The 26,959-nt window shown below is 38.3% G+C and overlaps 2 protein-coding genes across 7 annotated transcripts in view; one reads left to right on the top strand and one right to left on the bottom strand.

Annotated features, from left to right (window-relative positions):
• The window catches only part of LOC135091795 (FERM domain-containing protein 4A-like), a 149,902-nt gene extending 138,853 nt beyond the window's left edge, over positions 1-11,049 (top strand). For all 6 annotated transcript variants that reach the window (XM_063989775.1, XM_063989767.1, XM_063989802.1 and 3 more), the window contains 7 exons: positions 1,964-2,105; positions 2,417-2,558; positions 3,204-3,469; positions 3,626-3,878; positions 4,213-4,543; positions 5,486-5,809; positions 6,543-11,049. In XM_063989775.1, coding sequence (XP_063845845.1) covers positions 1,964-2,105; positions 2,417-2,558; positions 3,204-3,469; positions 3,626-3,878; positions 4,213-4,543; positions 5,486-5,809; positions 6,543-8,100 — 3,016 coding nt within the window. In that variant the 3' untranslated portion in view covers positions 8,101-11,049. The remainder of the gene's footprint in view (positions 1-1,963; positions 2,106-2,416; positions 2,559-3,203; positions 3,470-3,625; positions 3,879-4,212; positions 4,544-5,485; positions 5,810-6,542) is intronic.
• An 11,087-nt stretch (positions 11,050-22,136) lies between these two features.
• Positions 22,137-26,959, bottom strand: part of LOC135096374 (nascent polypeptide-associated complex subunit alpha, muscle-specific form-like) — a 116,213-nt gene continuing 111,390 nt past the window's right edge. Inside the window, exon 4 of the mRNA XM_063997840.1 lies at positions 22,137-24,313. Coding sequence (XP_063853910.1) covers positions 22,137-24,313 — 2,177 coding nt within the window. The remainder of the gene's footprint in view (positions 24,314-26,959) is intronic.

The raw sequence follows: 26,959 nt of genomic DNA, 5'->3' as shown, positions 1-26,959 counted from the left end.
TTATATAAAACATCCAGGCCTCACTTGACTTCTACAAGTGTTACAGCAATGAACAGGTGTCATGGTTGTTATTTTTTGTTAGTGTCTTTATAACTGTTTTCTTTCATATTTGTTAGGTGAGGCACCTGGTGAGAACCAGTGCCCTCATCTTCAGTGTGTATTACATCAGCTATGAAGGAATGTTGTTCTGAGTAAACATACTGATGAAATTTTGTGATTTTTTGCAAATGTTTCCTTGAAAACATTTCATGGATTTCTAGGACATTGGCAGATTAAAGCAACAAACTTGTTGATGAGATTAACTGCAGTATCAGATTGGTCTATAGTGAAGTATTCAGTCTCCAGAAGTGGCTCCTGGTCTGTTATTTTAAAGTGTTTACAGATGACTGGCTGGTATCAGCATCCCATGATGGTTTGTGTTATAGTGTTTTGGCTTTGAGCCTTACCACAAGATAAAATTGATGGAGCATATTACTTATTATTGCTATGATGTCCTTTTAAAAGTCATAAAGAAACATGATTTAAGATTTTAGTCTGTAAAAAAAGTTAGAAAAGTAAATTGAGGACTTATTGTACACATTTGAATAACTGATATTGCATGTGACCAATCCATTTGGTATTTTTTAAAACCTTTACTGTATTTTAAGGCTTACTGGTAGTGAATTAGATGGCTGATCCACAGTTCACACAGAAATTATATTTACACTGAATTTGTAAGAAGTTAACATTTTATGTTTTGTAGTTAAACTGGTAGTTAAGTAGTTATTATTCACACTTTGTAATACAATAAGAGTTCTTTTATTCACACTTCATCAACCTGAATACTTGTGATGGAATTCCCTGTCATAAGAATATATATTATTTTTAATTATTGAGCTTTGCAAGTCCACTGGCAGCAGCATTGCATTAATTTTATCCATTTGCAGATTTTGATATGATCCAGTATCCTGCTTTTTTATGATTTTTTAAAGCTATGCTATGCTTGCAATATTTTGATGCCAAAATGTTATTTCCAGAACTATATATATTCCATGATTTTTTGTTGATTTGTTGTTATGTTTTTATATTTCATTTGAAGAAATGTGATTTGGTATTCCATGTTCAGTCAGTCAAAATGTGAGAGAAAGAAAAACTGAGAGTAAGGAGGGGAGAAAGATGAGGCACAGCAGCATCCTGTGTAGTACTGTGCATTGATACCACACTTGTTGCTTTATCATACCAAGCAACAGTTTCCTCCCTTAGTAGAGCAGTAAATAATCATGGGTTGTTGTTGTTCTCATCTCATTATATTACTGTCATAGACACAACTTGCATTGCTTAGAATTTGGTATTCTAGCAAATATTGTTGCCTCATTCATAATAGTAATCATAAGTTTCATTCTACACAAACTCCCCACAAAAAAATAAAAAATAAAAATAAATAAATAAATAAATCTGGAATGCTTAGAGCTTTGTAAAAAAAATAATGCAGCATTTCCATTTATCTATTGAAATTTAGTACACATAGCATATCAAAGAAGATTGGGTTTATTTCATAGCTTATGATTTCAGAATGATAACCAGTATGACTTAGGTACTTGAGGTGTCTGTATGCTATGATAAAAGTTTTTACACATGTGATGCAAGCATTGGCATAGTTGGAAGTTTGAAAATTCTATACTTTTGTTGTTGTTATATCAATGTTTTCTCATCCCATTGGGTAAAAGAACTTTTAATTATATTTACAATATGTGCTAGATTATCTAAGTTTGATTTGAGAGGTTTTATATAAGCTTCATAAAACAAGAAATGGTTCTCTTTAGTATACTGTGCATGTTTAGGGAATAGAAGGAACATTGTTATACTTACTGCCTAGAATAGTAAGCCATATTTGCTCCATATGAATAATTTTCTGTAACATCATTCAGCAACACACAATTATTGCCACCACAGAGATGCTCACTTGTCTTCACTTGTCCGGCAGAGTGTCAGTGTCACGGAGGACATTTGGGCCAGGCAACGTCAGTGTCTACGTTTGGTTTGCAGAGACTCAGTCGCTCTGCAAAGCAATCTGGTCCATGGCGATCGCACAGCACCAGTTCTACCTTGACCGTAAAACCTCCAGAGTGAGTTATTCCTGAGGGCTTGTAGTGAAATATTCTCTCTTGTGTTAATGTTTATGTTCATATGTATTTTTCCTGGTGTCTAGACTTTATAGTAAGTCTGCACTTTGTAAAATTTCTGGAGATAAAAAGTCTATAATACATCACTATAAGTTTATTTTGCACAGCAGTCAGACTTCTAGCAAATAGTCTAGGTTCATAGTTAATTTTTTGCTGTGATAAGAAAACATGCTTTATCAGTGCAACTTTTTGTTGCTATTCAGGTAATCATGAGTAGAGAATCTACTTGAATGACACAAGTGAATTATTTACAGAGTGAAGCTAGTGGAGTGCGGGAGCTTCCAGAGCTGGCAGTTGAGTTGTCCCGGAGCTGTGTGTCACTCTCCACACACTCCTCCTCCTCAAACCTGTCACGGTCCGGCTCACAATCCTCACTTGTTAACAACTCATTAGCAGGTAGGGAGTCTGGACACAGGCAACAGCTTGTATTACTGTTGTGTGTGTGTGTGTGTGTGTGTGTGTGTGTGTGTGTGTGTGTGTGTGTGTGTGTAGTTTTTAGATTTACTACATAGTCTAGGTAGTTTGCAGTGAAGCACTAGATGTCTGCAAATGCTTGATAGCTGATTAACAAAGTAAAGAAGATTCAAAAGGATGAATGAGGGAGCTGAATTCACTGGACCTTATAAGGAAGTAATGCTGCATGAAACAGAATGCTAAGGACGTGCAAGAAATATGAGAGTTCAAGTACCAAGGCACTTAAACTCTTGACTCATGTGGGTTCAAACCATTCAGCTTTTTATTGTAATATTCTACATTGAGTAAACTATCTTTCTCCTACTTTCTTTTATAGTCAGATTTCCTTTAAAGCACTGGGATCTTTATTACCTATAGTGACAGTGACAGCATGACACTGATTCTGTATAATTACATATGATGCATCAGTATCTGGTGTCAGTGTAGTAAGTCATGTGTGAAAATCATATATTCAACCCAAGAAACTTCCTTTTGATATACCATTCTTGTAATGTTTCTCTCAGTTTCATCATACTGGGGAAATTTTTAGCTGCATCTTAGAATTAACTACATATGTTTTCTCAACAGAGGACAGTGCTAGTACAGAGAGTCTCCACCAAGCCAGAATGGAGATGTACAGTGCCCTGAAGGAAAGAAGAGATGCCCTACAGGAGAAAATTAAGGAAAAGGAGGAGGAATTGAGATTGCTCTGCTTACGAGAGGGAGAGCTGACAGGAGAATTGCCCCCTGAATATCCAGTCACTCCTGGACAGCCTCCACCAACTGTGCGCAAGAGAGTTGGCACTTCATTTGCTCTCAGTGAAAACCTCATTAGTAAGATTATTAACAAACAGGTAAGAACTTTGGCACACTTAGTTTTACAAAGATACTAATAACAATGACATGTCTCCCCAACTTTAAATCAGAGCCTGTCACATACTGTATTTTGCCTCTGACTGCAGTCATTTATATGTATTTATGATAATGGTCTCACTTTTATTGTGCTGCAGGAGGAGACAGTTGCTGCCCTGGAGTTAGAATATGAGATTCAGGGAAAAATTACCAGTGCTGCTCTCAGACTTGCTAATGAAACTTCAGCTCGGAAAGGAGTCAGAAAACAACGCAAGATGTCTTATCAGCAGTCAGTGCAGAGATTAAAAGATTTGGAAACTAAACTAAAAGCAGCAAGGTCAAAACAAGCAGCCACAGCCGCCAGTATGCCGAAGCAAAAGAAAAAGCCTCGGCCAGTCTCAGATAGTGAAGGTTGGAACTTGTTTTATTTTAAGGGGTGTAGCACTGGTGATAATTCAAACTTTTACTGTGTGCATGATGTTTGTTAATTGAAATGTATGTTCAAAGGCCAACAGTGTCGTGAACTTCAGGAGATAAAAGCTACATAAAGATAGCAGAAGTTCCTATACCAATATTGAAAAATTTTAACTTAATTAGACTATAGAATTACAGATAGCAAAAAATATATTTGCTTTGTCTGTCATGCAGTAAATATAGTTGTATGCATCATCATGATTTATAGAAAATAGAGAACTTACTAATACATGCAAAATAATTCTTTAAAAATATAATTATTTTTCTTCAGGTGTAGGCGGTTACGACGACAGTGCCAACTTGAGTACCGCCACTGTCACCAGCAGTCAGGAGTGCCCTCAGGATAGCATATGTGAACCTCACCGGGATGGCCTCAGTGGGGAGGGAGTGAGTCTTTCCCCAGCCGCACCCACCCATCCTCCAGTCTCCCCTCGCTCTCCTCAGCTCCCATCTACCCCAGTCAGAGCACGAGCAAGGCGTGACCTGTCACCAGGTGGCCACAGCATAGGATCTGGGGGTGTCCACTCAGCTCCAACAAGTCCTCACAAACAAACCAATGGAACAGTGTGCTCCAGACCTGCCAGTCCCAACAGACCCAGCAGGTAAATCCAAGGAAACTGGTAGATTTCCACACTGTACTTGTTCCTTCACCTCCCTCCTGAATGCCAAACACAAGAATGACTAGAATTCAAAGATTAAATTTAATGAAAAATGTAAGATAGACCTTTCTATTTTTTAAGTGCACATTTTCCTCTTCCTGTCAGACTTTTCACTTTGTATTTTATATTCATTGTTTTAAACATATAATACTTGACAAGAAAAGAAAAGTACATACCATGTACATATGGTTGCAATTTGTGCTTGACTTAGGAAGTTCATATTAACAAGACATCAAAGGTACAAGCTATAGACAATCTTATTAAGCAAATAATGTAATTGAAAAGAAGCTTAAAGTTGTAGAAAAGAACTTGTTGAGTGTAAATGATAGTAATAATGGAGAAGTAACAAGGTGATGTGCTAGAAGTATGTAAAGAAAATATATGTATAAATGGTCTAGCAAAGTATGATAAGTAATTGGACTTTAACAACATTTTTTTGGGTATATTATTATTCTTGCTCTGAGATATCCTTTGGAAGAATATCCCAAAGTATCAGGAAGTCATTAATCTTGGAGGCTTGATTGGGTTGTGACTGAGTGTGGTATATTGTAGAAACAAAACATTTAAACTGTCTGATCAGAGTAATTTTTCATTTGAAACTCACTAGCTCTGCCTGATAGTAAAACTTGTCAATTAACATAAACTAAGAATGTGAATGAATGTATACTTCCTTTCTTTGGATAACCTCTCATGTCCATTGACTGTTTCACTGTATACTCCTGATCTCATGGCTCCTCACAGCTCACATTACAACAAACATGTGTTTTATCTGTAACTTTTTGTATTTATCTTGTATTTTTGTCATGTACATGTTCAGGTGTGATCTACAAAAGGACAGTCATATAAGTCACTTCTGGTGTAATACAACACAACACTCTTTTGCAGTGGATACATTCCCAGCTCAGTGTACACCAGAAGCCAGTACCGAAGTCAGCAGTACCCCACACTGTCCACAAGGTCCCAGTCAGTGCCGGCAGATGAGGGCCGCATCCCACATCCTCGCATTGCCACTCTCAATGGGCCAGCATACTCAGGGGTGGACCCAGCCCTTACCGAGACTCCCGGAGGCCTCTATAACATCCCTCAGCAACGCACCTCCTTGGCCTGCCATAGTGTGGATGACCTGGATACCTCCACCCTCATCACCCACACCCACCCACACCCCAACCACCACCACCCTTACAGACAGAGAAATGACTCCCAAGATAGGTGCGGATGATACACGACCTTGTTGTATGGCATGACCTTATCTGTTATTTGTTTCCCCGTGACATTGAGCCATTCCTCCCCCATGATGTTATAATGGCATGGTTGTGATATATGTTAGCTGCTGTTGTTACATTTTTCTTATATTTATTATCTTGAAAGAAATAGAGTAGCAATTTTAAACCACCTCTATGTTATGTGTATATTTAAAAGCACAAGCTATAAGAAATCTTGACCATTATCAGCATTAAGTGCACTGAAAAGACTTAACAAAATTAACATTCTGATGTCATGATAAAAGTTCAGGCTGGTTTATGTTGATTAACTTGCAGAATTTTTACATTGCACGTCTTCGTTGCTTATTCATTTTATGCTTATTAAAACAATGCTGGATTGCAAAAGATCAAGATTTCTTCATGTCATAGTAGTTGAATTTCTAAAATTTCATTATTATTTGAAAAGTATGGCATTTTTTAATTTTCATTCCTTTTTGAATTTTTTATTGATGTCAAGTTTGAAAGTTAGCTTACTAATGCATGTTGTCCTTGAAGCCACGTGAGCAACAGGAGTCGTGGCTGCTGTTGAGTATCTTAGTCAATGGTTTGTTTGATCTTGTCTCAGCACATCACTGACTGAAGAGACTGTCTATTGCAGCCAAGTAGTCCTGTTAGTCACTGGCACTTCTAGCCAAGCTATTGTGCATATGACCCTGCATGACTTCCGGTCCACTCCTCAGGTACGGCAGCCTGGACCGGCGGTGGTCCAACAGCGGACGGCTTGAGTCACGCAGCATGGAACACCTAGAGTCTGTCCCCTCCCCTGCCACAGCCCCTTCCAATCATCATTCAGTGTCACCCCACATACACCCAACCCACACAGGTTCATATTCCCATCATCCACACTACCACAACCACCATTTCCACACCCCAGAACACTCAGAAGCCATGGACACCACCAGTGACTCTCACCCCACAACAGCCAACTGTAGCTTTGACACTATGTCCAGTGAGAGATCAGGAGGAACAGATGTGGTGGACGGAGGTGGTTCCTCGTACAGGCACCAGGGAGGCTCACAGAACTACAGACACCGTAACAAGAGTGGTCCTGGTTTGCCTGCCCCACCCTCCCAGCACCATCGGGGGCAGGGCCATGGAGCTGTTCAGAGGTCACAGAGTGGTACAGTGCATGTTTTGGTGAGAACAGCCAGTGGCAGAAGTTACATGGAGACTACTTTCATGTCAGAACCTAATCAGAACCAAGAAAACATTCCCCCCTACCGAATGACCTCAGAGTTACAACCATTACGTTCCACCAATGGAAAGCATCATGAAAGTCTCCCTCCCCTTCATTCCTCAAGTTCTTCCAGTAGTGTTGACCACCATTCTATGAGACAAGCACCCACAGACATAACTCCCCTTAGAGTTACAAAACCAAGTGACATACCTCCTTTAAGAGCCACCAGCTCTAAAGCTGAACCTCCAAATAGTCATAATGTTTCTATGAATACCTCTATGAGCTCTATGACTGAAGAACCCTTAATCTCCTTAGCGGAAGCTGCAAGAATGAAGAAGGAACGAGGGAAAGAGTGGTACGAAACCTCTCTAGACTCACCAGCATCAGGACGTCGCCTGAAAAAAATTATAAATAATGCTGATATCAATGAATCTTGTCAGATCAATGGGAATGTGTCCTCTAGCCAGTCAAATCTTAATGTTAGTGGCAGCAGTGTGGGCAGCACTGGCAGTAGTAACAGCAGTATATTCCAGTCTCGTTCTGACTCTGCCGATACATCCCATGCCTCAGTTCCTTATGAGTCTCCTCAGAACCACATGATCATCTCTGCTGGAACTTATCAGCCTTCAAGAGAAGTAACTAAACCTTTTGAAATGTCAGACTTCTACAAGTATAGTACAAAATATAGACGGCAGAGCTCAAGTAACCTGGGCGGGATAAATGGAAGCAGTACCACAAGTGGGTCGGTGAGCAGTGTGAGCAGTGGTGGTGATACACCCTTGTCCCCAGTGCTACCCCCCAGGACCCAGATGATGGTCAGCAACAGCAAGCTGCTGCCACCCTCACCCAACATGGTTGCTCACCACTCTGCTCCAGCTCCTCAACAAAAGGGTGTGTACCAGCCCCTGACACCTCTCACCTGCCAGCCGGTAGAGGTCATGAAGGGCTCACCTGCTCCTGGTGAACCTCAGGATCCTGTGGGAGGATCCTGGGACACAGCTCCTCTCCATCAGGCAGTTCCTGCTACAGTCACTCATAAACGTTCTGCTACCTTGGTCTGAGGTAAAGTGTGGTTGAGATTTATGGAATTCAAATCACTTTAATTTATTCTTTCTATAATAGAAAGATACTCAGAGTGACTCATATTTCCATATTGGTGCTCCAGTCATATAGTATAATTAAGTATATAAATATCTATGTATATCTATATATATATGAATATATATATAAATATGAAAATCAAATTCAGTCATTGTATATAGTTTTCTGTTGACATTTTTTAGTGTTGATCTCATTCTAAAAGTGAATGAACAATGTTTAACTTATGTTTTTTTACTGTATGATCTGACAACTTATCTACAAGTCTTATCATGGACTGAGTATCTCAGCCCTTTATTAAACCTTGTTAGAGTTGGTGTGGTTGAACAAGTTCACTTTGATGCAGAAGTTTTATTCTCTAAAGTAGCTCAGTTTGCAGAGATGAAAATATCTGGCCTGGTTAAGTAATCAGAATGTGATCATAGGTTTCAAAAGTATTATAGACCACCCAAGATTCTTATTCTGCTTTTTTAATTGAACTATTTTAAGTAACATGTTTTAATTTAATAAATGTATCCCATTGTTCTCCAGTAAGGCTCAAAGCTTAGTACCACCAAGGTGACAATCTAAAAACATTCATTCAATCCACACTACTCCTGTGAATCACAGCCACTGGCTTTAATAATATCTGGATGAACAATGTCCTGTGACACAACATGTGAACCACACACCACCTTGATGTGTGTACTATAACTGCTCCTCATTATAATGGCGTCCAGCAAAATTATGTCATATCTTTTGCATTTCTTTCTATTGCTTTGAACCAATTTGTATAAATTTAAGAAGAATATTGTCAGACACAAAGTCCAAAACAGTGTGAAAATATTAATGAAACATTATAGGTTTCCTTGAGTGAGAACCCTTAATTCTCTTAGCACTAACACATTTTTTTTCAGGTTTGTGAAATAACTGCACAAAAAAAAAAGTTTGAATAGCACCATTAACATAAATTATCAAGACCATCACATGAGCACATCATTAAGTTGATACTTAGTAATCCATTAATAGTTTGAATTGGTTGTGAAAAGTAATTATTTACCATAACCAATTCAAACTATTATAAGGAACAACAGGAAATCTTTTACAGATATGAGCATGTAAAGAAGCTAATTATACCTTACAAGATTGTGAGAAACCGAATAATGTTGAAATATTGAATGTTAACATTTATGGTCAGTAGCTTCCTTTGTATATATTTTAGAGTTTTCACTAAATCCTGATGAATGTTTTTGCCACAAATGGTGTCCTGGACTTGCCTTGAGTAACTAAAGATTATCACCTAGGATGTATGATCTTAAGTTTATTTCATATAATGTGGAGGTTGCCCATCCAGATATTATAAGGATAACTGGACCAGCCTTTTATATATATATATATATATATATATATATATATATATATATATATATATATATATATATATATATATATATATATATATATATATATATATATATATATATATAAAGTTCTCCTTAATTTGATAAGATGAGAAGAATGTTGGTCCTTATCCAGATATTGGTTTGTGGACACAGTTTTCTGTCCATCTCATGCCAGTGATGAGAGGGATGAACTAATGCATGACAATACAAAGTACAACACAAAAGACTTATGTTACCAGGAAAAAAAAAAAAAAATCCTCAATTTTGGGAATGGCACTTTTAATCAGTGTCCTAAAGCCTCAAGTGGTAATCTGTGCCAGTGTATCTCTGTGTATCCAGAAAGACTTGATAGCCTGTGTTACAGCCTCAGTATTTCATATCAGCATCACCTCATTATTAACATTGTTTGATTTACATGTTGTTTCACTTTATTTTACACCAGACTCATTTGTTTACTGTATTAGATCCATGATTACCTCAAAAGCATAAGAATATGTGCCAGAAATTTCAGCCATTAGTCCCAAAATTGCGAATATACTTATCATGACATAGTAATTCTGATCAAAATTTTTGTTTTTCAATGCAAGCAACAGATATAGCTATTTTTAAAGGAACACTTATTTCTTCCTTCACAAATTACCATTTTATTTAATGTTACTATAGATAATTTGAATATACTTTTTTTAATAAACCTGACATGTCCAGCTTTTTATAAGTATAATTCAGACTCATTAAGCTTTTAGCAAAAAGTATAAATACAATAATAATAATAATAATAATAATAATAATAATAATAATAATAATAATATAAATCTTTTATCCAATACAGTATGACTTTTTTGATGTTGTTATTCCTCATGGTGCCAAGGAATTTTTCATGAGTGACAACAGAGGTCAGTAGTCCTGCATGCATCAACAGCCATCAAATCATTTATTGTGTTTTATTGTTTTAGTTGACTGAAGGTTGCAAAAATTTTGATATTGTAATGGCTGTCATTACAGGTACCATATTGAGGAAAATTTTAAGTTCTTACACTTTTATTAATGTGACTAATTAAACTGTATTTTATTGACATTTATGAAGGACATGAAGCTCAAGCTGAATTAGTCTTGATTAAAGAGTATTTATTAATGACCATTATATCTGCTGGCATATCTTTTAGCTGTCAGAGACCTTTTGCATTTCCCTGAGGATGAGCTGACCCCAGTGGGGCCAGGATACTGCTGAGGCTCAAGGAAGGTGCCTACAAAGACATTGCATTTACAATGACCAGATTTTGCTCCTTTTAATGTCAACCTCAAGTTGTTTCTGTATTTGACAGCCGCAAACAGCTGAAGTTTTTAACAATAACCGAAACTGACTGTTTGGGAAGGTATTTTTCATACTATATGACAACACCTGTCCTCAATGAATGTGGCAGCCAGGCCTCAGACAACTTACCAAAGATAAGTGCCTTTTTTTTATACCGACGGAAATGTAGATATGTGTAAACATTTTGTACAGCAAAATATAAATGGATATGTTACTGAGAGTTTGTTTTTATTTCCTTTACAATCATAACATTCATTAACAAGATGGATAAAAGGAAGAGAAATGCAACTCCCGTTCATAAAATGGGTGTAAGGAAGAGATGAACTGTCCCAATCTTCCAGGACTGTTGCCGAGGACAGTACTGAGGCAAACCACCTCATGGAGACGGTGCTGGTGTGGCCACCAGATTTCATCCAACCAGTTTAGGTATAACTTTAATAACTATAATCTAGCTGTCAGTATACCAGCAGTTATTCTTCTTACCTCCTCACTTCTTATTTTGTCCCTCCACTCATGTACTGTGTTATAATATTATAATGGATTACTGAAGACAGCTGGCTGATGATTCAGTTGATAGTATGGCTGCTTTCAAAAGTGATGCAATCCCTGTCTTTACCAGGAAATATGTGAGAATTATGATGCCTGGAGGCAGAAGCAGATGAGACGTGCGTAATGGAGATGTGTGAATGTGTGGTAACATGCCCGATTATAGGTGATGATTAAAGAAATAGGAAGAATAGCTGTTATAAAAAGAGATAAGTATTGCTAGGATGGCCTGTAAGAGACGAGCAGTCAATATAAGTGAGTGGAGAATACTGGGCGTCCATACACATATACTTGAAAGAACTACAGGGCATTGGTACTGTCAGTAGTTACTCAGTTGCAGGACACAAAATGGAAACTAAAATGAAACTTCACAGACTGAAACCTCGTACTTCTAACTTATTGGCGAAGAGATTGGTTTGGTGATATTCTTTGACAAAACATGGCTGTTCTGAATGTAAGTATAATATCTATTCAACTAAAGTGAATTTTGATAATAAAAAAAAGAAAAAGAAAAACAGGTTCAGTATATTTGACAACAGTTCCAGAACGACATGGGTATATCAAGGCAGTAGTGTGCGCTGCGCAGCAACAGGTGAGGTCACTGAGGTGAAGCAGAAGCAGTCAAGAGTCGGAGCTCAGTAGGGAAGTTTGTGTGTGCGCCTCGTGCCCGTCTGGTGTGTTCTACATTTATCCGCAAAACACATTTGTGAGGAGCCTCCTTTCTGCATCAGGTAAGACGTAAATAACGCTAAGAAAACTAGACTATGAGGATGGATTGCAGAGGCTCATGGCACCACCTCTGCCCATGGAGCCATCGCACCAGCCAGCTGCTTGTTAACACCGAGTGACCGAGTGCAGTAAGTCCGAACATTACCTTCCGTGGCTACTGTTGCAAGTACAGTACATTTATAAATGACACGTGTCTCAGGCCTGTGTTCCCAGACATTTCGGTGTCAACCAACTGCATTTGTCTCTAGTGGAAGTTACCGGGGAAGGGGGGCGGTTCTAGAATGATTGCATGGCGATAGTTCAACAAGGGTTCTGCATCACCAATAGGAGAAAAAGCTCCATGACAACCCTGTTATTTATCTCCGTGGCCTTGGAGCATATGTAGTCCCGATGAAGTCAAAGCGTTTAAGAATGAGCCTAGTTTGGGAGACGAATCCGGAAATCTCCTCCATAGTTCATACAGTACTTGCATCGGTACTCTGCACGCCCAACAAGAAATAAGACCCGTGATTAAAAGTAGTTTTTCTGTTGTTGTTGTTGTTGTACTAGGGTGTGTAAAGGTTACATAAAAAAAAAGTTTCCTCTCTCCCTCCTTGGGTACGTGCATTCCCTCCCCAGAACACAAGTCGCGCTAACGAGGTCGTGGTCGTTACGTGGTGATCTTATAAAGAGTCGTGTGAGCCGACAGCCGTCATGGTTGAAGGCTGAGAGTACTTCAATGTGTGTTTAAAAGTTAATTGATGTAGTGATTAGTTTGTTTATTGTTCTATATTTTAGTTTAGATTTTTGGTAGTGTTTAGATCGTATGGCAGACTTTTCTCCAATCCAATCACTTTTCTCCAGTCACACCACTTGAGGTAAAGGATACGCTATTTTTTGAGCATCGGTTTGACTTGTTTGACGAGGGAAGAGGAGTAGAAGAAAACGATGAAGTTGAGAGAGAGAGAGAGAGAGAGAGAGAGAGAGAGAGAGAGAGAGAGAGAGAGAGAGAGAGAGAGAGAGAGAGAGAGAGCCGCGGGGGGATGGGGAGGGGGTGGAAGGTTGTGTCGAGTTGATAGATGGAGGAATTGAGTTCTTGAAACATTGAACAAAACTAAATTTTCTCTTCCCTAATTATAAATTTTAGAGAGAGAGAGATCAAAGTCAGTCGTTTTGTGAGGTTCTGTTGGGTCCGGCCAGAAGGGAGTCATTGCTTGATTCACTGCTTTGATTAACGTGTTGCCTTGTTCAGAATGGTCACCTCCGCTTTCCTGACAGTAAATACCGACCGACACTTGCTGATATTGACGATGTAACTCGAAGTCTCTCTCTCTTTCTCTCTCTCTCTCTCTCTCTCTCTCTCTCTCTCTGCTATGGTTTATCTATTTACTCTGATGTTCTCCTCTTAATTAGTTGTTATTCTCTCATTATTCCTCCTCCTCTTCCTTATTATTATTTACCATCACCAGTTCCAGATATCACGTCATCACCACCACCACCACCTTTCTCCTCCTGTGAAAACCTGGCATTATCGCGGCCTTTCATGAATGAAGCGAAAGCAAAATAATGAAAGAGAGGAAGGTATACATGAATTTAATCATTCATTGCTTTTCGTGTAAGTTTAACCTGAGTAAATCATTCATCTTCAATGTACAGCCTCTTCTTTTTACCCTCTCTTACTCATATCTTTTTATTAATATCCTTTATTGATTAAATTCACAACCTATTCTCTCATTCCTAAACTTAGATAATTCCGATGTATCCTTTTAATGGGCCATGTATTTCTTAGAGTCCGCTTCCAAAATCTTTTCACTCGTCTTTTACTCTCATGTTTATCTCGTATTTTTCAATATATATATATATATATATATATATATATATATATATATATATATATATATATATATATATATATATATATATATATATATATATATATATATATATATATATATATATATATATATATATATATATACTTGTATTTCTGCTTCACATTTTTTTTTTTTTGGTGTGTGTGTGTGTGTGTGTGTGTGTGTGTGTTCCCTTTTTTTTTTCCTCTTGGCACCAGAAAGGTATATCCTTTTTTACTCCACGCCATGGTCACTTCTCAGTCGCCACCAAGGATTCTTCATCCTTGGTCGCCACTGACTGATGGCCGAGCGGTCTGAGCCTGACATTATGGCGCCGTGTATAGCCTCAGCTTGACGTGGGCAAAGCACATGTATATAGATGCAAAAGACAGGACAAAATGAACTTTGGCTTGTGCCCTGTACAATACAACTAGGTAAATACATGATTGGTTCTAGGTTTACTGAGCTTTCTGTGGAATGGAAGAAGCCGCATCATGGAAGATAGATAGAATAGATGGAACTGCAAAGATAATTTAAGATAGTGATTGAATTGTTTATATCATTGATCTAGGCTGTCAGTTGTGTCATCTAGCTTCTTAGATTGTGAGCTTTGCATGCCACTTCACTGCTGTTTCTTGCTGTACATGCCAGGTAATTGATTATGAAAGTAAAAGAAACTCAGTCATTTCATGAATTCATTTATTAATACAATCACAGTACTATAAACATACAAATCAACTTTGTATAATACAAGAAGGATAACATAATATATTAAAATTTATGGCATTAAATCATACTTACAGAATGACAAAATTAAAGAAGCCGGGAATTTTTTTCACAGCAATGGTAGCGGTCACTTCAGTTGAATAGTTCTCATGGGGTCTATCAATTGTCTTGACCACTGAATTACAGAGATGTGACTGTACCACTTCCATAGCTCACTCCCATCCACAATGTGGTCCATTGTATTCCTACATATCACACTGAGCAGTTGAGGCAGCCCAAGAAGAGTAATAAAGATGACAATACTTTTATCTTAGCAAAAATGCATATAAACTCTTTTTTATCACAATCATAAAGAGTAATACATGTCAGACAGGCACAGCTGGCTGCATCACCATCAGCTTGGGTATGAAGGTCACATGACAAACAAGAGCATCTGAGTTGTGGGTGCAGCATAAGATTTTGCTACACTGCATTTGAGTTTTGCATATTGCTTTGTCGTATATATCAATATAAGCAAAACTCACTCCTTGCGACATATGCTTTTACAAAATTTTGATTTATGAATCTGTGAACAGTATAGTAGTTAAAATGTTCATATGGTACATAAGTTTTGACATCTTAATCACTCCTTCTAGATCCTGACACCCCACTGAAAACACTAACAGCTGGGGTGACAAGCCTCCATGGAATGATGCACCAAACAACAGCAGAAGAAAACACTCACAAGTCTCCCACATTTTTGACAACACTGAGGACATATAGACTGTACTAAATATACTGTACTAAACACATCTTTTGATCATTCATTCTGCAGATTCAAGCATATGTTTACAGATTTTGCTAACCAATCATAAAGTACAAAATTGTACCAAAACACTGTACAGATTTGTATACAAAGAATAATTACAGCGTTTCATACATTCGTAGGTATTGGTCAGTGGCACGGTTCAAACAGCCCATCTCACCAAGAATTACACCAGGAGGAGGACTGACACTAGAAAGCAGACTACGGCAAATGCAAGGTACGTTTGTTTATTAGTGATATGAAATTGAAACATGCTGAAAGACAATATTGTTTTTTCAGTTTTATACTTCAGTTAACCTGGATTTCTGTATACAGATCAGTGTAGGATGATAAGGTGTGGAGGGCAAGTGACAAGATGTATATGATTTATGCAAATACTGAATAGAATTTATGGAAACATGACATAGGCAATCACCTGTGAAATGTTTGTTAATTGAAAGACTGATTTCCATGAGCACACATAGTGTTGGATATTTTCATTTTAACTGCCAGTGACTTTAGTCCACTATGGAGTGGTAATGATGAGAAAAATGGAGGAGAAAATGAATTATCCTGTCCTTAAGATGTAAAAAAAAAGGACAGATTTCTTTTGTCAAGTAGCAAGATGGTGAGAGGAGTATGGAAAAAAAGTGTTTAGAGATTTTCTCTAAAGTGTGCAGAGAGGATTTAGGTAATAGATTAGGGGCTGTAGTGCACAGCAATACTGAGTGCTGCTAACAGTCACAGATCACAGTAATACCTTGCCACCCACACTGTTGCCATTTTTGTCTCAGTTGGTAAATATCAGACATTTGTGCCATACACCAGCTAGCCAGTGTGCTGCATGCCAATGCCAATTTTTACACTGGCAGTAATGGAAAGTTTACAAACTAATGTTTTGTGTTAAAACTAACCCAAAGTGTTAAAGGCACAAACTTCTGATATTTACCAGTAAGACTAAGATGGCTACAGTGCAGCCACTGAGATGTACTACATTGGTCTGTGAATTTTAAGCAGCATGAACAATACCACTATGATTACATTCTTCCTATGTTAGTGGAAAAATTATAGAATGTATTACACTACACTATCAACTTTATTTTGAGGTGGTTGGTGCTTGTCTCAGTCAACCAGTCAAGAAAGGGTAGATGACTGTGTGCGGCAAGCTCTCTCAAACGGTTTTGAAATTAATGATGCAAGGAGAGAAGTGCTTGTGGATGGAGAGGGGGAGCTTAGTGAAAATTTTCCCATTGGAAAGGAAGTGAGATGAATGTGTTACATCTCTATGCATTAGAAATATTAAAATGAAAATTTTTAGTGCAAGGCTGAAACTAAATAATGGACTGTACTGAAGCAGATGGTCTGTTTGTAGATGACATGATGTTGCTCGTAGAAAGTGAAAGGGAGCTTTAAGTCTTATAGAAAATGAAAGGGAGCTTGAAGTCTTTTATATATTAAAATTTTATAATACAAATATAAGATGGAATTAGGGATGTATAATTTTGCTACATCATGTTGATTTGCAAGCAGCATGAAGGTATGAGGTTGCTATAGGAGGAGAGAATGAAGATGTAAGCAACTGATGGACTTGTATATTATATAAAAATATAAACATGGTGAAATTGTTAACTAATAGAAGGCGATGAAAGGTGTGACGTGGGAACACTTGCAAAGGTCTTAAAAGGAATGAATGTGCTCATGGAACAAAGACGATGTGGAATAAGGTACAGCATTCAAGAGTGCATATTATGAGAATGACTTGTGACTAAATGACAGTGAGAAATTAAATGGTGTATTTTCTAAAATGTCAGCCACTAGATGTTATTCCTGCATTTAAACTTGAACATCACTTTCTACAAAATACTGGAACTATGCTTTAAAATTGTATTAAAATGCTGGTTTTTAACAACTGATAGCATTTATTTCCAGTTTTTGCTTTAGGCACCTTTAATTCTTAATAATTTAGTCACTTTCCTTTATATAAAGATAATAATAAGGAAGGCAACAAATAATTTTACTGGGTTTCCTGTTCCTTGATTCTCACATTTTGATAAGGTGACACCAATTGTCTCAAAGTTTTAAATGAAAGTAAATGCTATATAGAGTTAACCTCTGGTGATGGACACCTTGGAAGTAAATCCCTTGAAGGTATATATATATATATATATATATATATATATATATATATATATATATATATATATATATATATATATATATATATATATATATTAGTGTCTGCTCATAGTCAGTCAAAGCTATTTCATTACCACTAGACCAAGTAATCGATTATGAACAACACATTTTTACTATCAACACTTATAATACTCCTTACAATCAGTAATTATTAAATCTATGTCACACTCAAATCTGAGATGTATTTGTATATTAGTTTCACCAACAAGGTGGCACTAGTCTTCAGTGGTTGCTTCCCTCTTGAGTTATAAATCTCATCGTCTGCCAGTGAGGTTCTTAACATTGTGATCTACAGAAATAAGGTGGTCAACTTGTGAACATTTAGTGATGACAGCACAGCCTCATTTAATTTTACAGAGGAAAGTAACGTTTCACAACCATTGCTATCCTCATTGTTGTAGTAACTTTAGTAACTGGAGCCTAAATGTTCATATCTACATGGAGCACCACTTCACACACACAGATTCCTTTCTATGGCCATCTTTTGAGTAAAATGCTCACTGTCCCATGGATCCCTAGAACAGACATTATGCATTTTTGGTCAAACCAAAGGCACCCACAAGTACACAAATCCTTTCTCACTCTTTGCTGAATGCAGTGGAATACATCCTATTTAATTCATGAGATTATAAGTTATTTCAAAACCTTATGATTCTTCATAATTTGATTACATGTAGGTAAACATTACTTACTGCAAACAAACATCTAAATCTAAGAAAAAGTAAACAAGAGTTCTGCAATCAAACTTGACCAAATCTCACTTGCTACAGTATACATCCAAAGGTATTTACATTAATGTTAAGGTTGTAAATAATCAAGGTACACATCATGCAGATGATTGCACCAATAAACAGTTCAGCTGACAATACATTTATCCTTTTAAATACACATCATTACATAATGAGCCAGTGAAGCTATGTACACAATGAACTCGTGCAGTCAGTTCCTGTTAGCACATGTAGGATAAAAAATTACTCAGGTTTTTAATATTTTGATTTGAATGGATGACATTTTTGTTTTATCAATGGCCAAAGCCTGAAGGAGTGAAGAATTTGTGTTGTTTTTTTGGTTTTAAACAGTGTACAACCTGATGTTCTTAAAACTCAGATTTTTTTGTTTTATACAGTGTACAACCTGATGTTCTTAAAACTCAGTTAATTGCATGTCCTTGTTTCAGAATTTATTGTTTTTCCTCCTATGTGGCATCCAATCCCTGCACTGCACACAAACAAACAATCCAGAACCAAAATTTAAATGGCCATCTCATTCAGTCACTGAAAACTTGTAAACTAGATTACTTGACTGCATAAATTCCTACTATATATATTTACATATATATCCTTGTCTCAACACACACTCAACTAGGCCTCCCTCCCTATCCACTCATAAATTTCAATTTTGTCCCATCACTCACACTCTTCCTGCACATTGAGATAACCTGGCAACTGCTGTGATGTTCCTAGCAATCAGTACATTTGCATTTCATCCACACACTAGTACTATAAAAGCCATCATTGTTAGCACAAGTGAAAAGCATTATTTACATACAACTGATGGGGCCAATTGTTATAACTCATGACTGGCAATGGCACATCACAGTGTTACTCATTTCCAGATATTGGCCTGTATGAATTATGACAGAGCCCCACCAAGTGAAGCTGTATGGGGACGGGAAGACATTGTCCAGTGGAGTCAAAATTTCTTCTGTGCGTATGAAGTTGTGGGACGTGTGCATGGCAGGGTGGGGAGCCAAGCAATGCACTTCAGATCTTTGGTGGGTGTAGTAGTCTTATTGGAAATATGGCATGTGTATTTTATCAAAACCCAGAAATGTGACAATTCATTCCTATTGTTACTTGCCACACTCTGGCCCTGTACTGATTCATGCCCTTCTGAACCAACAATGGACCAGATCACTGACAGGATGGACTTTCCACAGTGTGCATCTGAGAAGCAGCACAATGCTGCACACACTCTCAGCACCAGATGCATACTGATCCTAGCCAAACTAGAATGTCATGTCTTCTGACTTTCTGGTTACATTACGAAACTGATATGCCGTATGTGACATTTGTTATTTTTCATCTGCCAGATGCTTAACATCAATAATGACCAAAAGATGTGGATAACTGTCCCTTACAAATCATGTCTTGAATGTATCTAGTTTTAAGAAGACTATTAGTATGCAGTCTTTATAAGCACAGTAGTCTAACAAATGGCCTTCAGATAATGTTACTGTACTCAAAATAATAATAAAACAATATTGATGCATCTGCAATCCACTGGCATACTGTAGTTCAAGAATTGATCATCAGGCAAAACTTCAAATATCCCAAAATCTTCTATCTAACCCATTACCTTTCATACTTATAGAAAAAGATAAGACCATTATTTAAATATTGTACAGCATTTTGATAATTTATAATAAATGAATAACAATATACAGAGCTAGATATTTGTACAAGTCTCATTCAGACTAACTCAAAACTCTCACATTCCATGTGGATTTAGCTTTTACTTACAGTTCCACCTTAATTATCTCATGAAATTATAGTAAAGCAATTCAGTATTTAAGCCTTCACAATAAGCATTGCTCCCTCAAAACAGGAAAATTAGTAGCTCCAATGCACCAGTTGTGTGTCCTCTTTTATACTGACACATATTAACACAAACTGTGTGTTGTAGTAACTTAACAAATGCTGGGAGTAGCACTTAATGCCCTGCAGGATGCAATATGCTCAAAGTGCTAAACTTCCCACTAGTTCATCTCAATGTGGGATTAGAGGCCCCCATTTGTAAATAACTTACACCTTACACAACAATGCAGGAATGTTACAGCACCTTGGCTGCTTGGAAAAAAAAAAAAAAATGAGAGCAGAAGTGAAATATTTCATTTCTCCATTCAGTAGAATTTCATTGGTTCTTAAAACACCACTGAACTTAATCATGATTAAAACTATTACCACAGTGTCATATGTCTTATACACACAAAGGTCATCATTGTCTGTTTCCCTCATCAAATCACAAATGTACAAAAATAGTACTGTATATCATGTTGAATATACACATTATGCACACTTAATTTTTTTTTTATTTTGGCAGGAAATAAAGTTATGTCTGATGTTAAAAGTTCAGATGCTCAGGTCCTTTACATATCTTGACATAAATCTGGCAAATCAAACATCTCTTGTGATGTTTGTCAAATAACCAAAAGCTATGCTTGTTTCATGCTAAATATGTTGTCATACTTAAACCTACACACTGTACACAAATAAAAGAAGCCATATAAAGACAGACATTCAAGTCCCCCTTGCTGCCAGCCTACTATGCAAGACTGGGAAGGGTGTGGTGGAGCTGACCCGGACTGCTTCACGTGCACACACACACACATGCACACACACGTGCACACAGACATGCACACACACACACACACACACACACACACACACACACACACACACACACAGGAAGCACAATAACATGGACTTTGATTGAGCATAACTCACAAGAGAGCCGGTCAGACTAAAATAACATATCTGATGTGCTCTCTGCACTCCAGGTAACTGTCTCAGATTCATCAGCTGGCCGTAAATATTCATCCTCAGCCTTCTGTATCTGAGGAGGAGGGGCAGGAGGTGAAGTCTGCACAGTAGGAGCTGTCCGGGACACTCCCAGCTCAAAGGTACTACCAATCTGGATCTTGCTAGGGGTGTAGCTAGCCAGGCCACCTGCAGAGAGATGGGAGGGTTACTACTATTACTGCTTCACAACTAAATACAACAAGCAGCTTAAAGCCAGCACTAAATTCAGAAAGTACTCCATACTGCACCATCAAGGAATTAAGAAGCCTATATCAAAGAGGCTGCATAATTAATTCCATTAGTACTTCACAGCTATGCTAAAAAAAGCAAACATTACATTCAGAAGCTTGCATTTGCATTGTCAATATCAAGCTCTGCTGGTTGAAGTAGACTTCTTCTGTGTTCAAGAAGCAGTGGGCATTCTGCTGAAAATGCTATGCTTTCTGGCCTTTAGAAAGAAAGAAAAATTGAATATGTGATGTAAATCCTTGTATAGGGAAATGAAACCCCCAAATATTGTGTTTGTATAGGGAAATGAAACTCCCAAACACCTTATATTGGTGGTGCATGAATGTAAGCAGTTTTAAGTGGCTGGCAAGCACTGCTAACTTCAAACACATCTATACTGTACCTATAATGACCCTAAAGCAGAGTCAGCCATGATTACACTGAAGCCTACAGCTTTGTACACTGCCGTAAACCCTTAAAACCTGGAGGAGATATACTGAATGAGTTTTGATAGTCATGAAAGCAGCAGTTATTTCATACATGAATGAATAATTGAGAAGCAGCACAAATATAGTCTTTTAATCTTGTTACAGTTTACTATGGTTCAAAGAACTAAAATATCAGCAGTGAATGAAGTGTGTAACAACTAATGTAATTTTGAAGTTCCAAGACCAAGATGGAGATCACAGCTGCACCACACACTCCAATGTGCTGAGTGATTTCCGTGCTGCAATGCCACGAGTGAAAGAATCACTGGTGGCATTTTCTGTACTTGAACCAGTTTTTGACACTCTGAGAGACTGGTGATGGGCCATGATGGGTTTGTTTGATCTGTCCCTAGTTTGTGACACCAGAGGAGTGGCAGGTGTTTTTTTGCCGGTAAAATCATATATTTCAGAATTATGCATTGTCTCTGCAGCTTTCTTCGTTATTGGTTCCGAAAGACTTATAAGTGGTTTAGTAGTCACTTCCAGGTTTTCTGCAGACCTAACTGTCTGGTTAGATTTAGTACTGTACTGCAATTCATCATGTGTTCTGCTTTGGTGTTTGTCAAAACTATAATCAGAAAACATTTCCTTAACACTCCTGGGCTCTTTAGTTTTGACCTTTCGGAGGCAAGAAATCTTTTTGTCAGAGCTGGATGAAGTTGTGAATTTGCTGACCAGTTCCAAGTGGAGAGGATTTCTGCTGCTTGCTGAACCAACATCATGAGACATTTGCTTGTGGCCTTCCTGGTTATCTTTTTCTACCTTCATTTTCTGAAACTGTACAACTGATTGGGAGTCAGAAGTAAAATTTTTTACTTCTTTGCCATGATCTACTACCTTGTTCTTATTTAGATGAGTCTGAGGTGATGATACTTTACTTACTCTATAATTTGATTTTGTGTCAATTTTACCATTTGATTCTGAAGTTTGAGAAAACGTTTTCTGTGTCATGGAAACCTGAGGCGCAGGTTGATCACTTTCAGCTCCATGTCCTTGAGAAGTTTCAAGGTGCCTGGCTGCCTTAACACTGTGACTTGTCACTGTATTTTGTGGTATTTGAGTCCTAGGCTTAGGAGTTGGGGTGGAGGGTGCACTCCTTGGTGTGGGTGTTGGAAATGAGTGTTGAACATCCAAGTTGGATGGTGCTGGTGTTGAGTGTGGTGTTTTAGGCGTTTTATTCTTAGGTGCTTGTGTTGGATGTGAAGCATCTTTGTTTCCTTTTCTTTTTGAGCGTCTATTCTTCGGCTTCGGGTGCAGTGTTGAGTGTGAGTTGTCTGCAGTGGATGGTGGTGGTGTTGAGTGAGGGAGGCTTTCCTTCTGTTGTGGTTCTGTGGTGTCTGCCTTCTGTTGTGGCTTTGAGTGTGGTGAATTTGCTTTTGGTTTTGATGCTAAGTGAGGTGAGAAAGGTGCACTGGGCTTGGCTGGTGATAATGGCTGTGGACCATCTGACTTGAGTTGTGGTCTTGACTGTGGCTTGGGTGGTGGTGTGGAGTGTGGTGGAGCTGGCTTGGGTGGTGGTGTGGAGTGTGGTGGAGCCGGCTTGGGTGGTGGTGTGGAGTGTGGTGGAGCCGGCTTGGGTGGTGGTGTGTTGTGTGGTGGAGCCGGCTTGGGTGGTGGTGATAAAGAGGTGTTTGCCTTGGATGATGATTTTGTGTGTGGGGGATTTGGCTTGTGGTTTGGTGCTGAGTTTGGAGGAGCTGGCCTTGGTGGTGGCAGTGAATCTGGAACATCTGAGTTAGGTGATGTCTTGTCTGAGCTTTTAAACACTGGTGCTGGGCATGGTGGTAATGTTGACTGTGTGGCAATGAACTTGGGTACTGGTGTTGGGCCTGGGGTACCTGGCTCAGACTGTGGTGTTGAGTGACGAGCAACTGGTTTAGGTGATGGTGTTGAATTTATAGCATTTAGCATGGGTGTCATGACTGGTGTCAACTGAGGAGCATCAGGTTTGGGTGGTGGTGGGGTGTGTGAAGCAGTAAACTTGGTTATATTTTCCTTACTGCTACTTATCTCAACAACAGGATCAGACAAAAGCTTTTTACCTTTCTTGCCAAACTTTATGGATCCAACTTTGCCAAAACTATCTCTGGGGCCTTTTACTATGTTCCTACTAGCCCATACTACCTCAGCATTATTGTCTTCCCAACTACTTGAGGGAAGAGCTCTGTGGTCTTGATAGGCAGATGTAAGCAAACCTAAGGAAGGGAATGAAAATGCATCTGAGGGTTGAGGACTATGTGAAGGCTGAGAAAGTAGTTCAATTGAGGATTTATGGTGTGAAGCAGAGCTAGTCCTACTACCCTCCCCCACTTGTATGGTGACGCTGCAAGTGCCTGACACCATTGGACGCGGGGTGCCACTTCTGCCCCTTCCTGCACCAAGACCAGGAAAAGTGTTACACAGAGTTAGAAGGTATGGCATGCACATCACCAACCAAGGGATAAAAGGATAATGTCAGGTAGGTACTACATAATGACACACACACAACTAACTCCTGAAAAAGCAAAGAATGAAAGAATAATGTCAGATAATACATAATCATACACACACACAAGTAATCACTGAAAAAGAGTTGTAAAATAAACATAGCAATGACAGACAGACAATACAAGATCAATCACAATTATAAATTTACACAATTATTTATTTTTTTCATTGTATTGATGTATAAAGCTGGTTATCTATTTCAATTTATGACTTGGTATTCAGTTAATTTATGACACTGAAACAGAGTCAGAGGCTTTGTCATAATGGCCTAATATGCTGAAATGTGTGCAACTGAAATGGTGAAGGATGTGCTTTAATTAGGCAAATACAACAGTAATTTACCTACTCAAGTATTTAAACCTTCCTACAAAACTTGATTTTTGTAATTTACTAAGAATAATTGTAATTTTACTAAACATAAAATGAATGCATGAGATGCACATACAGTATTAAAACAGTTTGGATCCACAAAAGCAGCATGATATGGACATGAAGTATGAGTAAGAACACTGGAGAAAATTTCAAGGCAATAGGATGGATGGATGGTGAGACTGACAAAGACCATCTATGTGATAAGAGTAGAGGGTGACAGGAGAGAGAGGGAGGCTGAGAGTGGTGAGGATGGCCAGGAGAGAGAGGTAGGCTGAGGATGTGGATGAATGAGGGGAGAAGGTAAATGAGTGAGTTGAGAAGGAAGTTTATTTAACGAATAACAAGGAAAAGGGTCAGAGGGGAGAAGTTTCTAGCTACTTGTGAGACTTATAAAAATCAGATGCTTTTTCACCACAGAGAGAGAGAGAGAGAGAGAGAGAGAGAGAGAGAGAGAGAGAGAGAGAGAGAGAGAGAGAGAGAGAGAATGGATTTATGCTTCTAACCGATTCCACAAACTTACCTATGGGCATCTTAAAGATAATCAGGATTGGCTGTTTATCTCCCTTAGCAGTTTCCATCATGCCTGACTGCATTCACACTTTAATATATTGTCCAGTACAAGTTCATGAATCTGCTGAAACGTTATTAAATGTTTGAGCACTTGTGAATGCCGCACCTCGTTGAGAGAACACTCGAGAATGCCAGTCAGAGAGAGAGAGAGAGAGAGAGAGAGAGAGAGAGAGAGAAATGTTTCCATTACAAAGCCAATGCACCTCTTTGTTTAACTTCACAATTGGTGTAACAGAAGACAACAGCGCTCAGCCAAGGTCAGTAAAAATATATCAGCTTACACATTCGTATTCTTCCAGAAGCTTGAATGTCTCGGAACAATGCAAGTTAAGTATCAACACAACATTTACACGTAGTCACACCTCCAGACAAAGCACTTCCACCTAGCACTCCTCGCCCTTACTCGGTCAAAATATTGGCATGAAATCTCTGGTTTATCTTTCCTGCTGAAAAAAAGGTACCTATGGAATATTATGAATATTCAAAAGCCATTACGTAATACCCCTATGTTTGTAAACGGCACTGAACACTAACCTCATAGTGTATTTCTAAATGTAACACAGTCCATCCACGGGGGACACAAATCTTTTTATCCTGAACGCTTCCCGAAGCTTCTTTCCTGTATAGCCGCCAAGACGTGATTTCTGGGAATAACAGTTTAGATGGCACGGTAAGGTATGGAAACTGTGAAGGTATACAACTCTCTCCAAGAACGATTTGATTTAGCTACTGTTGGAAATCAATCGTTTCTCGAAGCGGTTTGCCAGACCATCTTCAGAACAGATGGCATTCTGTGATTGGCTGGGAGTAACTGAACCCAGAGAGAACACGGAACACAAGAGATAACAACAGCAAAGCCATAATATACCAAATTAATTTTTCTAACGCAGAAACTATTTCAATACGAAAAAAAAAAAAAAAAAAAATCAAGTGATACACTTGCGTAAGTGCTTCGGGACGTCTCGAGGACGATGCCAAGGAGCAAGAAATCGTAGCCCCAACAAGAAAGCAACGCATATATGTTTGTGTTATTTAGGTTGTATGCAAGACCAATACTGAAGTGCCTTGCTATGAGACGCCATGATAGATTACATTCATTCATCCCAATATATCTAAACATTGGTGAAGGCTACAATAATCTCACTAAAAATACTATAAATCAATTCAACACCTCAGCAGTATGTTCATCGCAGCCAAACACGACCCTATCAGGCCACTGCTACCCGGGAAGTAATCCTCACAAAGACCACCGAGTACACTTAATCACCTTTGAATTCTCGCTGTGAATAACAAAATTATCGTCGCGCATTGACACACGCCTCGTTACTCGCTTTATCCACGAGTGTTTGAGTGTCAGACTTCTGATCTACTACTAGCTTTGTTTATGTAGTTGAACGTGACGCAATATTAAATAACTCCCAAATCCATAGAATCATTCGATAATATCTAGCACACGAAAATACACAGCCAATGCACAACCGTCTTCAACATTAAGTTTAGATTACGACAGCTGCTTTGAGTCATGATAAACTGCGACTTGAAGTAATCTTCCTCCTTTTCAGCCTGTCATGGAAAAGTCTTACATACGG

Source organism: Scylla paramamosain, chromosome 3, assembly GCF_035594125.1.
Source record: "Scylla paramamosain isolate STU-SP2022 chromosome 3, ASM3559412v1, whole genome shotgun sequence".
NCBI classification, from domain to species: domain Eukaryota; kingdom Metazoa; phylum Arthropoda; class Malacostraca; order Decapoda; family Portunidae; genus Scylla; species Scylla paramamosain.
The sequence above is the reverse complement of the archived record's forward strand: the minus strand, read 5'-3'. Positions and strand labels throughout refer to the sequence as shown.